At 34.9% G+C, this 12,878-nt stretch overlaps 1 protein-coding gene across 2 annotated transcripts in view; it reads left to right on the top strand.

Annotated features, from left to right (window-relative positions):
* The window catches only part of LOC129791090 (inactive dipeptidyl peptidase 10), a 109,094-nt gene that overhangs the window by 9,010 nt on the left and 87,206 nt on the right, over window positions 1-12,878 (top strand). Inside the window, exon 2 of one of the 2 annotated variants that reach the window (XM_055829031.1) lies at window positions 8,933-9,049. In XM_055829031.1, coding sequence (XP_055685006.1) covers window positions 8,966-9,049 — 84 coding nt within the window. In that variant the 5' untranslated portion in view covers window positions 8,933-8,965. Of the gene's footprint in view, window positions 1-8,932; window positions 9,050-11,466; window positions 11,892-12,878 lie in introns of those variants that run through there. The other variant, XM_055829029.1, reaches the window with a different exon arrangement.

The raw sequence follows: 12,878 nt of genomic DNA, 5'->3' as shown, positions 1-12,878 counted from the left end.
TGGCTGCCACAATTTTTCATCGAAAATCGACCATAACTCGAAAACGGCTTGACCGATTTCGATCAACCCGGGGTCAAATGAAAGATCTCAACAAACCCTACAACTCTCCAAAACATCCAAAGTTTCAAAAGTGACCGCTAGGGGGCCAAAATTCAAAAACAAAATTTTCGATGAGTTTTCGATTAATATCTCGAAAACGCCATTATCGATTTGCTTCATTTTTTGATATGTTATAGCTGACTATATTATCTAGCTCCATGCCAAAAATGAAGAAAATCTATGTCGCCGTTCTCGAGATATAGCCTTCCAAAGTTGGCATGTCATATCTCAGGTTCTACAAGTCCGATTTTAATCAACTCAAGCGCAAATGAAAGGTTTCGTGAAGCTCTACAAATGTCTAGAACATTGCAATTTCGAAAAATGACCGCGAGAGGCGCTAAAGTCAAAATAAAAATTTTCGAAAATTTCGAACTCGAATATTTCGAAAATGCTATTATCGATTGACCTCATATTTTAATATATTATAGTTGAGGTTAAGACCTTTCCAACGATAGCTCAAACTCGAAAATCTATGGAGCCGTTCCCGAGATATGGCGTTTTAAAGATTTCTTGCGGGATGACTTTTCAACTTTTCCCGACTTTGCGCGTATTTAAATGAATTTGCGTTCTAGTTTGCTCTCACAAAATTGGTACACTGAAAGAAACACAGCTCTCGTAAGCTTGGTCAGCTTACCAGTACATTTTTTTTCATTAGCAACCTCCGAGTAAATTCTCAAAGAAAAATATAAAGAGTACATTTACCCAGCAATGAAGAAAGTAAACTTAAATTAAATGTAGACATGATTTTTATAGTTGCTAAAATTGGTTGAAAAAATATTCATTTAGTTGGGATTTAATGCTGCAATTAAAATCTCATAAGCATTTATCTCTTTTAATGAGAAAGAAATCCGCAATGTATTGGGGTTTCCTGATGGTTTCCGAACCATTGCTCTCTCCCGGAAAAACACGCTAATAAAATACATTTGGTAGATTAAATAATGAAGTTTATTGTGAATGTAAAACTAAAATTACAATGCAAGGTTTATTATGCGAAAAATATCAGTGGAGTGTATAAAATTGCAATGAATCTGGTGCTAACATTGCATTTGTAATTTGCGAATGTTTTTGCAGTTGATGGTAGTTGAATTTGTACATTGAAAATACTTTATTTTACTATTTCCCAATTTTTTTATTTAAAATTTATTTTTTATTAGATTGAGGAAAATATAAATTTTTCACTTTGAATATTGAAAATATTCGGCTAGATTAAATTAGATCTTCGAAATATACGGATTCCGAAAGCTAAATTTGGACAAGATCATTATTTTTCCAAATCAGTTAAGAGTTTCGATTTTGATACCCTCGAAATAGGCGATAATTTCTTATAGAGCATTTAAATTTTTTATTCAATGTTTAATCCATCTCACCTCAGTCTCTTTAAACCTAAGTAAATAAATGTATGATACATTTTTTCTGATATTAGGTAGTTCAGTCTAAACTAATTGGGATCAAAAGTTTTCAATTTTACGTCCCAACCATCCCTTTTGGCATTTCATTAGATAAATTCCTCCAGAAGGGCTTATGAGTTATGACAAAAAAAAGGACAGAGAGGGGATTGAAGACATAATTGAGCGTCTTTCGGGAAATTGTCTTCATCCGAACTTTCTTCTGCCATTGTAAAACATGTACGTGAATTTTGCGAGAGGGTGTGTAGAGAATTCAAAGATGCTTTTTGTGGGTGCGCCAGAGTATAGGAATTTCCCGAGGAATTTGTATGAATATTAGTCTTGGGAATTATGTTGATGCCTTCTGCCTTTTTATTCACTCCGTCAAGGTTAATAAATTATAATCCCATTTGCCACGAATGATTTAGCCATGCAGGAAGGATGCCAGAAACAGCGTGGAAAGTCTTTTCCTGCTGTGACGGTTTTTTCTCCAACCATTCAACATTGTAGAATTATCCCAATTTTAGCATAATTTTAAATATTGCAGCTCGTCTCTAATTCACCGGCAGTTGCTTCCTATGCCACAAAGAATCCTCCTTTCGAGATTTTTTTTTTTACATTCATGAAGCTGTATATGCGTGTCTAATCTCAAAAGTAGACGAAAAACGTGCTTCATAAGCTTTTCCGTATTTATGCACGGAGAGATACTTTGAATATTGTTAACATGAAGTGGAGGCTGCTGGTTGGTGGAGTGCTTATGGGTAAGGAGGACGCGTCGGGATATTTCTGTGGCGGCAATAATTTGCCCCATCGAAAATGAAATTTTTATGCAAAACACAAACCACGGAGTTTTTATCCGTTTTGACTACTAATCCCCTTCAACCACTTCAGCACATCTTCTAGCCAAACATCTTGAGTTTTCACGTCTGTTGAGCTTTATATTTTCACGTCACACAATAATCACGGACTTCTCCCTTGAGTCTTGTTCAATGCGAATTTCTTGAGAGCAATGTTAAAGCCGTCTTATTCAGATCTAAATAATAGGGGAACGTGGCCCAAATCGGACCACCGCCCAATTGCGACCTCCCCTTTTTCTCGTAAATGACGAAATATTATAAAATTACTTTCACTACATTATGAAGATATTATAGTAAGGTAATGTTAGCGCCTAAAATAATTTAATTTGGTACACAACAGGATTAATAAAAAATCAAAATTAATTTTCAGCACTTGGCCGACATTTTCTGATTTTAGAAACGAAGTTGATATGAGTTTTTTTCCCACTATTAAGTCTCATATTATGCCGCGTTTCTGTAGCTTAGAGGGTCTAGTTTATTACTTGATTTACAATTTCTTGAAAGATTTTAGGTATTTTAAGTAATTAAGTATAAATGTAATACATGCAGAATGGTCTAATTGCGACCCCCAAAATGTTTCAATTCGGACCGTCTATTTCCACCACTCACCACGGTAAAGCAGTCGCGCATGCGTGTAGTAGTGTGGAAGTGTCTTTCTCACACAGACCGCGCTGTGTTTTGATTTCGGGAAAATCAATATTTTTTCACGTTTATTGAAAGTTTTTTCGCAGTGAAAATGTTCCTAAAGCCAAAGGGGAGTACAGTTAGTGTAATTTACGCATTCCTCAGAAGAATTTTCGTGGATTTTCTGCGAATTACGTCAGTGAGTGCGCAATTGTCGGTGTGTGTGAAAGTGTGTGTAGTCACCTCAAGGGCGAAATGTCAAAACAAATGTGGGGAAAATTGAAAATAAATTCTTGATTTTCCGGCTTTTCTGTGTAATTCATGGCGTTTTTCCTATTTAGTAGTGATAAAAGTAATCTACTAGTGAAAAACCCACAAATTACGGCAAAAACAGGGGGTCGCAATTGGAACACTCGGGGGGTCGCAATTAGAACACCGTGGTGAAAAAGTGCAATTTTAGCACCTTTTTTTAATTCGACTATTACTCAGAACAGGTAAGAGTTAGAAGGTTTGGATCTATAGAACAAAGTTAGCCTATTAAATGACATTTCCAATGGTACCAAACTTGGAAAGATTTAATTCATTTTAATATGACTTTTTTCAATCCTTCTGAAACAGAATTTAGGGGGTCCGAATTGGGCCACGTTCCCCTACATTTTTGAGAAGCAAAAACTTCCTACAACAGTTTTCTTCGAAAAATGAAATAATTTATTTAAAATTTCAAGTATTGTTTTGACTCAGGAATGGTTATTGATCATTTTAGAATTGGGTAGAGAATAATAATGAAAAATCATATATTCTCATAAAAAATTTTGGGGTTGGACGAAAAAAAAACCCAAATGAATGGCAGATAATTAAATTTTGGTTTTTTCATTAGACTTCCTAAAATCAATTAACAATGCCTCAACACAATCAAATATTCAATTTAATTAGGAAAAAAGCTTTCATTGAAAGCTTCTCGTTGAAAGCAAGGAGCGTGGGCTCGATAAACTCGTACGCCATTCATGTTATTGTTATCAGAATGTTCGCATGTTCGGGAGTGTATTAACTTTTGCCAACCTAATTGAAGACGAACGACTTATTATTTTCTCACACGTTTTACGAGCTACGAGTGGAACGAGTTGCAATTTAGGAAACTTTTCACGCATCTCCCGAAACTGCCAATTCTGTCGGATGTCTGCGTCCAGGAACGCAGTTGAGTCACTGTGTGGTGTATACAACATTTGATCATCAATCAGATGGGATGAGAGGCATCGTGACATACAGACGTGAACCGCATTTCTGATTGAATTCCCCACCACTGCTGGAGCTTTTTTGCCACGGCGCATACCTTCCAGATAGGAGGTTAGACATGACATACAACCTCCTGCAATGCTGTAAATATTCTTGTAGAAATATTGAATTATATTTTAATATTAAAAATTGAACATTCTGTCTCGTTCTTCCCTGGTTTTCAGATGGGAATAAATATAGGGCAGAAAAAATATGTGGAAGGACTTGGAGGAAAGTGCGATTTATGCTGTGGCCTGCAATAAACATGTCAAGAATTTTTCATTTCCTCTTCCGTACTGAATCCTTTTTTTCCTTTTCTCCCAAATGAAGAAAAGATGTCGACAATAGCATTCCCGGCATAACTGATGTGGAAAACATAGCTCTCACATACTGGGTATACATAGTAGTTAGCTTACTCGTCTCAATTTACGATGTATACATAATAAGCGAACTTGAAAAAAAATGTTACGGAAGGTTGATTGTTCGAATATCTCCTGTTTAATAAAAAACAATGTTTAACAATAGAAGAAAATGATCTTATTCAAGGGGAGACAAAAGATGAAGTGTTATTTCATATTTTAAACATAAAAAGAAACTCACATACAATTATTTAGGGATCAGTGGGGTAAAGTTGGCTAGTTAGGAAAATTTAAAATTCCATTTTTATAATAATTAATTGTTCCTTAAATTTTTATTTTATTTGAATTTCCTTCCATAACTTATTAGCAAAATAAAATTCTATAATAATTAATCACTTTAACTTTTCCTTAATGAAGAAGCAAAAAAGATCGTTTTTTCAAAAGATTTCTTGATTCTGAGTTTTTTTTTACACATTATTCAATCTACAAAATGTATCAAACTATCACATTATGTGGTTTTAAACATGTTTAATCGTCTTATTAATTATCAAGGTTATTGAAGACTGATATGCTTTCAGCACTTTTTATGTTAATTTCGTTAATTGCTCGATAGATTTATTACTCATGAAAAACATTTACCTTTCACATAAAACTTGCAAGAATTATTTAATAATTACAGCACTAAAAGTTTGTTTTTGCATTTAAATCAGCACATTTTATTTCCAAAGAAAATGTATGATGAATAAAAGTATTGAGTACTTTCATAGAAGGTTTATTTTGTATTTTCATAGTATAAGTATTCATTGAGGTTACCATTTCATCTTTAGTGGGGAAGATAAGGCGAAAATGTGTTCTTACTTTCATTGTCATTTTAGCGATAAATTTAATGTCTCTTTTCGTAGAGAATATTCCATGAATGAACCACGGATGAATTGTTCGTTTTATTGATCCAACCGAAGAAAAAGGAGTGTTGCTTCTTCATTCATGAAAATCATTTCACTCGTCGTGATATTTTGCTAAATTTCTCTTTGGATTCTGAAAAGGAGCTTTTCAGTGTAACTGCAACCTCCATCATGAAGATGGTAAATGGAAAGTGTGAGCATGATTATTTATGATCAAATATTTTTCATCCCACTGTATGACAATCTGGCAGAAGTGATGTCCTCGTAATCACTTCATTTCATCCTCGAGAAAGGGGAGCCATGAATAAAAAAGTACCTTCGCATGGTGTTGAATTGTTAAAGAGAGTACTGAGAGGACTCCGTATGCACGAGCATATGTAGCAGAAAATGCCACAAAGCTGTGGATTCCCATGTTGGGATGACAACGTAAATGGTCTCTCATGGCACATATGGAAAGCTTTTCCATAAATGTATGGCAAAAATTACCAAGTTTTTCTTTTAAGTCGCAAACTCTCACCTATTGTGGTTTTGACAAAAAAAAACATTCACCCTCATATGTCGTGAAAAAAAAGTCTCATAAATAATGAAGATTTTTTATTTCCATCTCTCTCTTATCACAAATTCTTCATTCCTCTCATCATATCCGTTGGTAATGGGAGGTGAAAATCCGTGTGGCAAAAAATTTAAAAATCATTCAAGCGTTCGAGATACACCACATCTTGTTTCCTTAGCCTCTCCTGCTGTGTTCTGAGCTCCAGCATCGTAAAGGCAACAAGGAGATGCCGTGATAGTAAACAACACTCCCACACCAACCGCCGGTGGATAAAGCAAAAATGGCCCATAAGCAGTCACATTTACGTAATTTATTGTAATAAAATCTCAATGCGGAATTGAGTCAACAACACATTTATTTATTAATGCACTTTCAATTAAAAATCAATCAATATAGTGGATTTACATCAATACAATGATTTATTATAACATTTTTTAAAGTGAGAAATATTATTTTCTTCTCATACTCATTAAGCCACAAATACTCTGTGAACAAGAAAACATTTTTGCTAAACTTTTTAGGAAATCTTTGCATTTTTTTTTGCTTTAAACAACATCAAGAACAAGAAATTTTCAGCTTTGGGTGCCTGATTCCCTTTTGCATGAAAATACATTATTCATTTTTCCGACAACAAAATATTCATCGTGGGGCTACAATCAATATAATTCGTTTTTATGTGCTAAAAGTTAAGAGAAGAGCACAGTACGACATTGCTATTTTCGTCATCTGCAAAAGGAAAAGATTTATTCTGTTTAATAAAATTCTTTTAAAAAAAATAAATCAATATAAGTAAATTGAATTTTTTACTCTAAAAAATAAAATGTTCTTTAATAAAGGTAAAAAATAAATATAAGTCTAAGACATACCTGGATGAATGAATATATATTGATGTCATACATTCCAGCAGCTTTCAAACCATAAGATCTCTGCATCATTCCAAAGATGATCAAGAAGGTCTTTTGCTCATTAAGGCTCAACTCATACCAGTTAGTTAAGTAAAGTGTTTCAGAAAGGATCTCAGTTTTTATCTTAATAAATTCCCCAAAAAGACACAGAAGAAGGAGCTCACCCCATACAAAGAGAACAATAAAGTATCCAACTGGACTCTCACTGTTTAAACGGACATATGAGAATCCAAGCAAAAGAAGAGGAATAGTTACGAAGAAATGCGTAAAGGACATCATATAGATGGCATTATTAAACTGATTTATCGAATCAACAATGTCACAATGTCTTTTAAGGATTGTTCTAAAGTTTAATTTTCTTTTGATGTTTGGTTTGTCAGAAATCATAATTTGATTTAAGATAGTCAAAGCTGTCATAATATTTAGACCAAAGTAAAAGCAAGTTAGATCTGTGTTGAGTCCAGTATAAAATGCACAACTAAAGAGTGCCATTTGCAAGATATGTGTAATAGCTTGCGTATAAGGTGAATTTGTTGGTAAAAAGAAGAGTCTAATTTGATTTTCTCCCGTTAATATGTTCAAAATAGAATGAAATCCAGCAGTAAATACTACAATAAACCTTGAAATTCTGTAATAAAATTATTGTAAAATAAATTATATAATTTATTAGGAAAAGAAAAGAAAAAAAATATACGAACTTGTATCCAATGTTAAAAATTTTTCTTGATCTCAAGAAAATATTTTCATTAAACTGACGTTGTGTCTCATCATCAATATCATCCTCTTCATGGAGGTTTGTTATCCATTGTAAAAGTTGTAGGAAACGATGTCTTTGGTTGCAAGCAGCCATTGCCTTGGCGGCAACATGCAGATGCCCCGATGCAAGGATAAGCGATCCCACAATATTAAAAGACAGCTGCCCCTCGAAAAGATCAATTGCATACGCCACATTTAATATTATGGCTAAAACATTCCCCACAAATGAAAGTAGAATTATCATTCTATCAATCAGTGGTCCTTTGATTATATTTATGGTCATGATTGAGATTTTATGCTCAACTTCAGCTTTGATTTTGTAGAAGTTCTCCTTTTCACTCATAATTTTTCCTTTTTTTATGAAGAATTTCAGTATTTAAGTTTTTTCTATACAGATTTGAGGAATAGGAAGAATATGCTAAATTACTTCAAAGAATAACAAAATCTATCACTGTTATACCTACTTGTAAATGGAAAGTTACGGCAAAATCACGAGCCTGACGGAGATTAGATTTTTTGTTTGTTGAATATTTTTTTTCACTTTCTTTAGGTATTTTTTCAACACAGAAAAAAATATTACTACACTCCAAGAAGCTTTCCAACAGACTGAATAATATGAAAGTGGATATTCGCTTAAGTTCTGCAAATCCTTTCTTCACATCACATGCTCTTCATAAAATATTAAAAATTAAAATTTAAATATTGCATTATCTACATAATTTAGTATAAGTATACTCTCTACATTGTATTAATTTTTTTATGAATATTAAATTTAAATATAAATCAATATTGACAATAAATTCGCATGTCCTTCCTTTAAAAAAAAGTGATCTATATTTTAATTCAAGGTAAGCCATGTAATACCTGATGAACTATTTTATTTCTAAGGAATAAGTAAAAAAAAATTAAACGTCTTGCAAAATACTTAAATTGTTAACTTTAAGAAATACATAAGAATAAAAACATAAATGAAAACCTTTACCTTTATCTGATTTTCTCTATAAGACAACCAATCCTCAATGGGTGTTTTCCTCTAAAGAAATCTTCTTACATTTGCACAATGTAGGTTAACTAAGAATTCCACTTTCAACCCCTACCAATGTCCTTCACAGAGAATGATTAAGTAAATACATAGTTGGGATTTTCTCTTGAGGGATTTTCACTTACACACGTGGAGTTTCCTTAATCTTATGTTGTATATCTTTTCTTCCCTCTTTCAGCCTCATCAGCCATATTAGTGAGAAGCTGACAAAATGCAGACAAATGTTCAGATTGATTCGAAGAACCTCCGATCATCTCCGGACCATATAAAGCGACGTGGCCACATAACAATCGAGGTAAGGGTTTTGGTGTGGTGGGGAGGAAATGGACACCATTAACACCCCGAGGGTGTTGTAGATCCTTCCGTCCGATTAGTGCAAGAATTCTACCATCCGCTCCATCAATTATATCCCTCGATTTTCCTTTCGGGGCTTATCTCCATGCCGCCAGAGAGTCATTATGGAGGAGCGAGGAAAGTTGTCGTATGGATGACAAAAAGTTTCCCCCAAAAGAGGTACACCAACAGACTTTTACATCCCAATCACACTTCGACGGTATCATCTTTTGATCGCAAGGAATTTATTTATTTCACCCAACACATATAAATTACCCCAAAGAGCTTTCTCCTCTTCGGTGGAAAGACGCCTGCGGGGGATGGTGGTGTGCTCCTTCAGGAGGGGCGGCATCGATTGCGCCAAAGGGGAAAATGAATGCAAGTTCGCCTATTCGTGGGTAGATGGTAGCATTTGTGGGGGTGGAAGGTGAATGTGATGTATTGGGGATGAATTGGGGAATTTTGAAAATTGCTCCCAACGGCATTATGACGAAGAGCAAAAGGTCAGAGACGTGAGTGAGATTTGCGTATTGACAGATTGTTCTGATAAATTGGAGGTGTCGATGCCACATCATGAACACCGCCACTATACGACAAATGATCCCCCATGATGCCCCAACAGACGAAGAGGCTAAGTAGAGGGTGACATAGGATTTATAACAATAAATTCTAATCCCCATCTATCATGTTCCGCTCTTCATCTTGGTCCTTTTGTCCAACGACTGTCTATTAACAGTCCATCCCCCTTGTGGGTGGGTGGGACCGCCCGTGGAGAAAATCAAGGCACACTCCATGTCTCAATGGAGATGGAATTAGAGATGATGTCGAAGGGGAGATTTGTTTTTGTTCCCATTGAACCCCATCGGGTGGATTACACAATGTGAAATAAAGTGACTTCTCTGTGACCTTACACGTGAGTTCCCAGCATTGTTATTATGTCAATGATGTTGGCAGAAACATTACACAAAAAGTCAAATGTTACTTAGGTCAATTAGAGTTGAGTTTTTTAAATATTTTTTTCACGTATTTTTAGCGTGTAAAAGCAATGACGGAATTCACATTGTGAAAGAGCTCGCAAAGGACGCAAATCTTACCAATGATTGAGCATAAACAGTCGTTAGTAAACCAAATAAATTAACTGAAGTTGAATTTTTTGATAAATATAAAAGAGGAAGGACCATAGAATTTATTTCTTATATGCTTAATTTGCCTTTATTTATATAGAAACGTTTTTCTTGCGCTATGTGTTACACATTCTCATTTTTTTTTTATAAATTTGAATGATTTACTTTTAATAACAATTCTTCTAATTTTCTTTTACTTTTAGAATGCTTGTCTTTTTTTTTGGATAAAAAAAAAACAGATTACTCGAAACACAAACGCACGAAGGAAATTAATACTTTTTAGATAAACCATTGAAGAAGACGTCTAGTAGGTATATTGACATTGAAATGATGAAAATCATATGCGAGTAATAGCGATTAGTAAACATTTTTGTGGAGCTCTTGCGCTTCAAAAAAATAAAATTAAACAAACGAACCCGAAAGTACTTCAAAAGAATAATCCAAACAATGGGATATTTTGGGTCTATGTGGGTGGGAATTTGTCCATCAATTCTCACCATATTGGTTATGCATGGCGAGATGAGTTTGTTCGTTTTTAGTGTACCGTCGTCAAAATTTATTCATTGTATTCCTACCCTCGGCATTTCGTATTCATTACACGTCTCGCAGATGATCCCACATTGACCCCCGCGCGTGTCCTCGAATCAGGCCAATTTACTACAAAATTACATATGTCACTTTCACATTGAGCCACCACCCTCATATGAGTGGGGGTGGGGGTGGCAGTGTAGATTGGCTGAAGGATGGATGAGCCCTAATCTGCTTAATGTGTCGTAAACACAGGGACATGGAATTAATTGAATGCCGAGATCAATCAATTGGTTGATGGATTGCAGCTGTATTTGTGCGTTGAAAGATGCTCATTGAGGAGAAGCTTTTTTAGAGCTTTTAAATTTAATCCTCGGCTCAAAGTGAATTGCGCGAAATTATACTTTAGCACGTTCGGTGAACATCAGTGTGTATTTTTGCCTCACGCAAACACAGCTGTTGATGCACCTTCGCAATTTCCCCATTCGCTGGAGCTTTCTGACCATGCTCGTGCGTGGGTGTCCATAGCTACTGCTCTCTTAGCTTCCATTCCGTTACCATGGTGCCACGGACTCTCTCGTTGAATTCACTCGCACAATTCATTCATGCCGCTCACTCGGAAAGCTCCGTTCTTTCTCTTACGGAACACTCGGCGCCTCCACTGCCGACAGAGTGCTTTCTTGCAAAACGACGCCGCAAGTAGTCGCACAACGGGCGCGCTTCGAGACGCACATGAGCTCCCGCAGTACATTTTCTGCTATCGCTTCTTTTTCATCTCACACTCCGATCTATTCTTCTTGGTACAATAGGCAAACACAACGCAGCATCTGGACATCAAAAGCCATCAATCAAAAGAACATTCTAAATTCCCGGACAATATACGTTTTTTTCTATACTCATTCCCATTGCGGCAAATTTACTTTTGTGAAAATGTGATTTTGAGCTTTCGCTGCTTGTTCTGTGCTGCGTTTTTTTCCCTTGGTACGCTTAATCAAAATATAAACTTGAAGCCTTTTTGTACAGGACACTAATTATGGAGTAATTAAGTGATTTGCAAAGGTACATCGCGGGTTACCTTTTATAAGCTACGTTCATCAACCTCAATGTGCGTCATAAAGTTGGAATATAAACACAAAATATGTGCCAATTACGGTAATTTAATACAATATGTGTTCATAAACGATATTTTAATTAGTTTTTATTGATGTACACACCGCATAGACTCGTCCTCTCTCTTTCGCTATTCGCCTGAATTCAAACACACCCCCAACATTTTGCATTACATCGAGCAAAACCCCCATTATGTTCGCTCCAGAGAGCTTTTTGGGCTATATGGATGTTGTATAGGATTTGTATACAGTGTGCAATGTGAACTTGACCTGTTTCAAAATTCGAGAGCAAATTCAATTCACCACAGCCTTGCCGGGAGGGATATAATGTGTTGGGTTGAGGCAGGGACTTCATGTCAATAGCAATTCCTGGCATTCTAAGGGCTGCGGGCACTCAACCATCGCATCTGTCATTCAACATGAGCGTGTGTGCTGAAGTCACTCAGATTACCATCAAAATCTACACGGAATTGATAGATGTTCAACATAAATATGCTTTTCTTGATACATGTCTCTTAGTTAGAGGCATAAAAACATTAAATGATTTTTACTTTCTTACTCATTAACTCTAATACACTTTATTAAATTGATGATATTTGCCGAGTTATAAAGATTGTTAAGTAATAAAAATTAAAACGTTTAGGACATCGAATTACCCTCAATTCGAAATAACTACTCTTCAAAATGATGAACCCTTATTTTCAAATAATCTTAAGTCCGGGAATTTTCAAATTCATGCGTTAAAATAAATAATGTGGGTATTAAAATTTAAAACACACTGAAGTATAAAATATTAATCTATATGTAAAATTTTGCAGTCAAATTATGAGATTAAAATCAATCGATGTGTAGAGAATTTTCCATTAATTCCGCTGTGAATGCATTTTGTATTAAGTTAATTTTCACGAAATTATTTTGCTTTCACATAATCAATCATTATACACCTCTCTAGCTAAATTATTTAAAACATATTTGACATTCTTGATTAATTGCTAACGGAAAATTGTCATTTAAATTTTTTTCATCAATT

Source organism: Lutzomyia longipalpis, chromosome 2, assembly GCF_024334085.1.
Source record: "Lutzomyia longipalpis isolate SR_M1_2022 chromosome 2, ASM2433408v1".
NCBI lineage: Eukaryota > Metazoa > Arthropoda > Insecta > Diptera > Psychodidae > Lutzomyia > Lutzomyia longipalpis.
The sequence above is the reverse complement of the archived record's forward strand: the minus strand, read 5'-3'. Positions and strand labels throughout refer to the sequence as shown.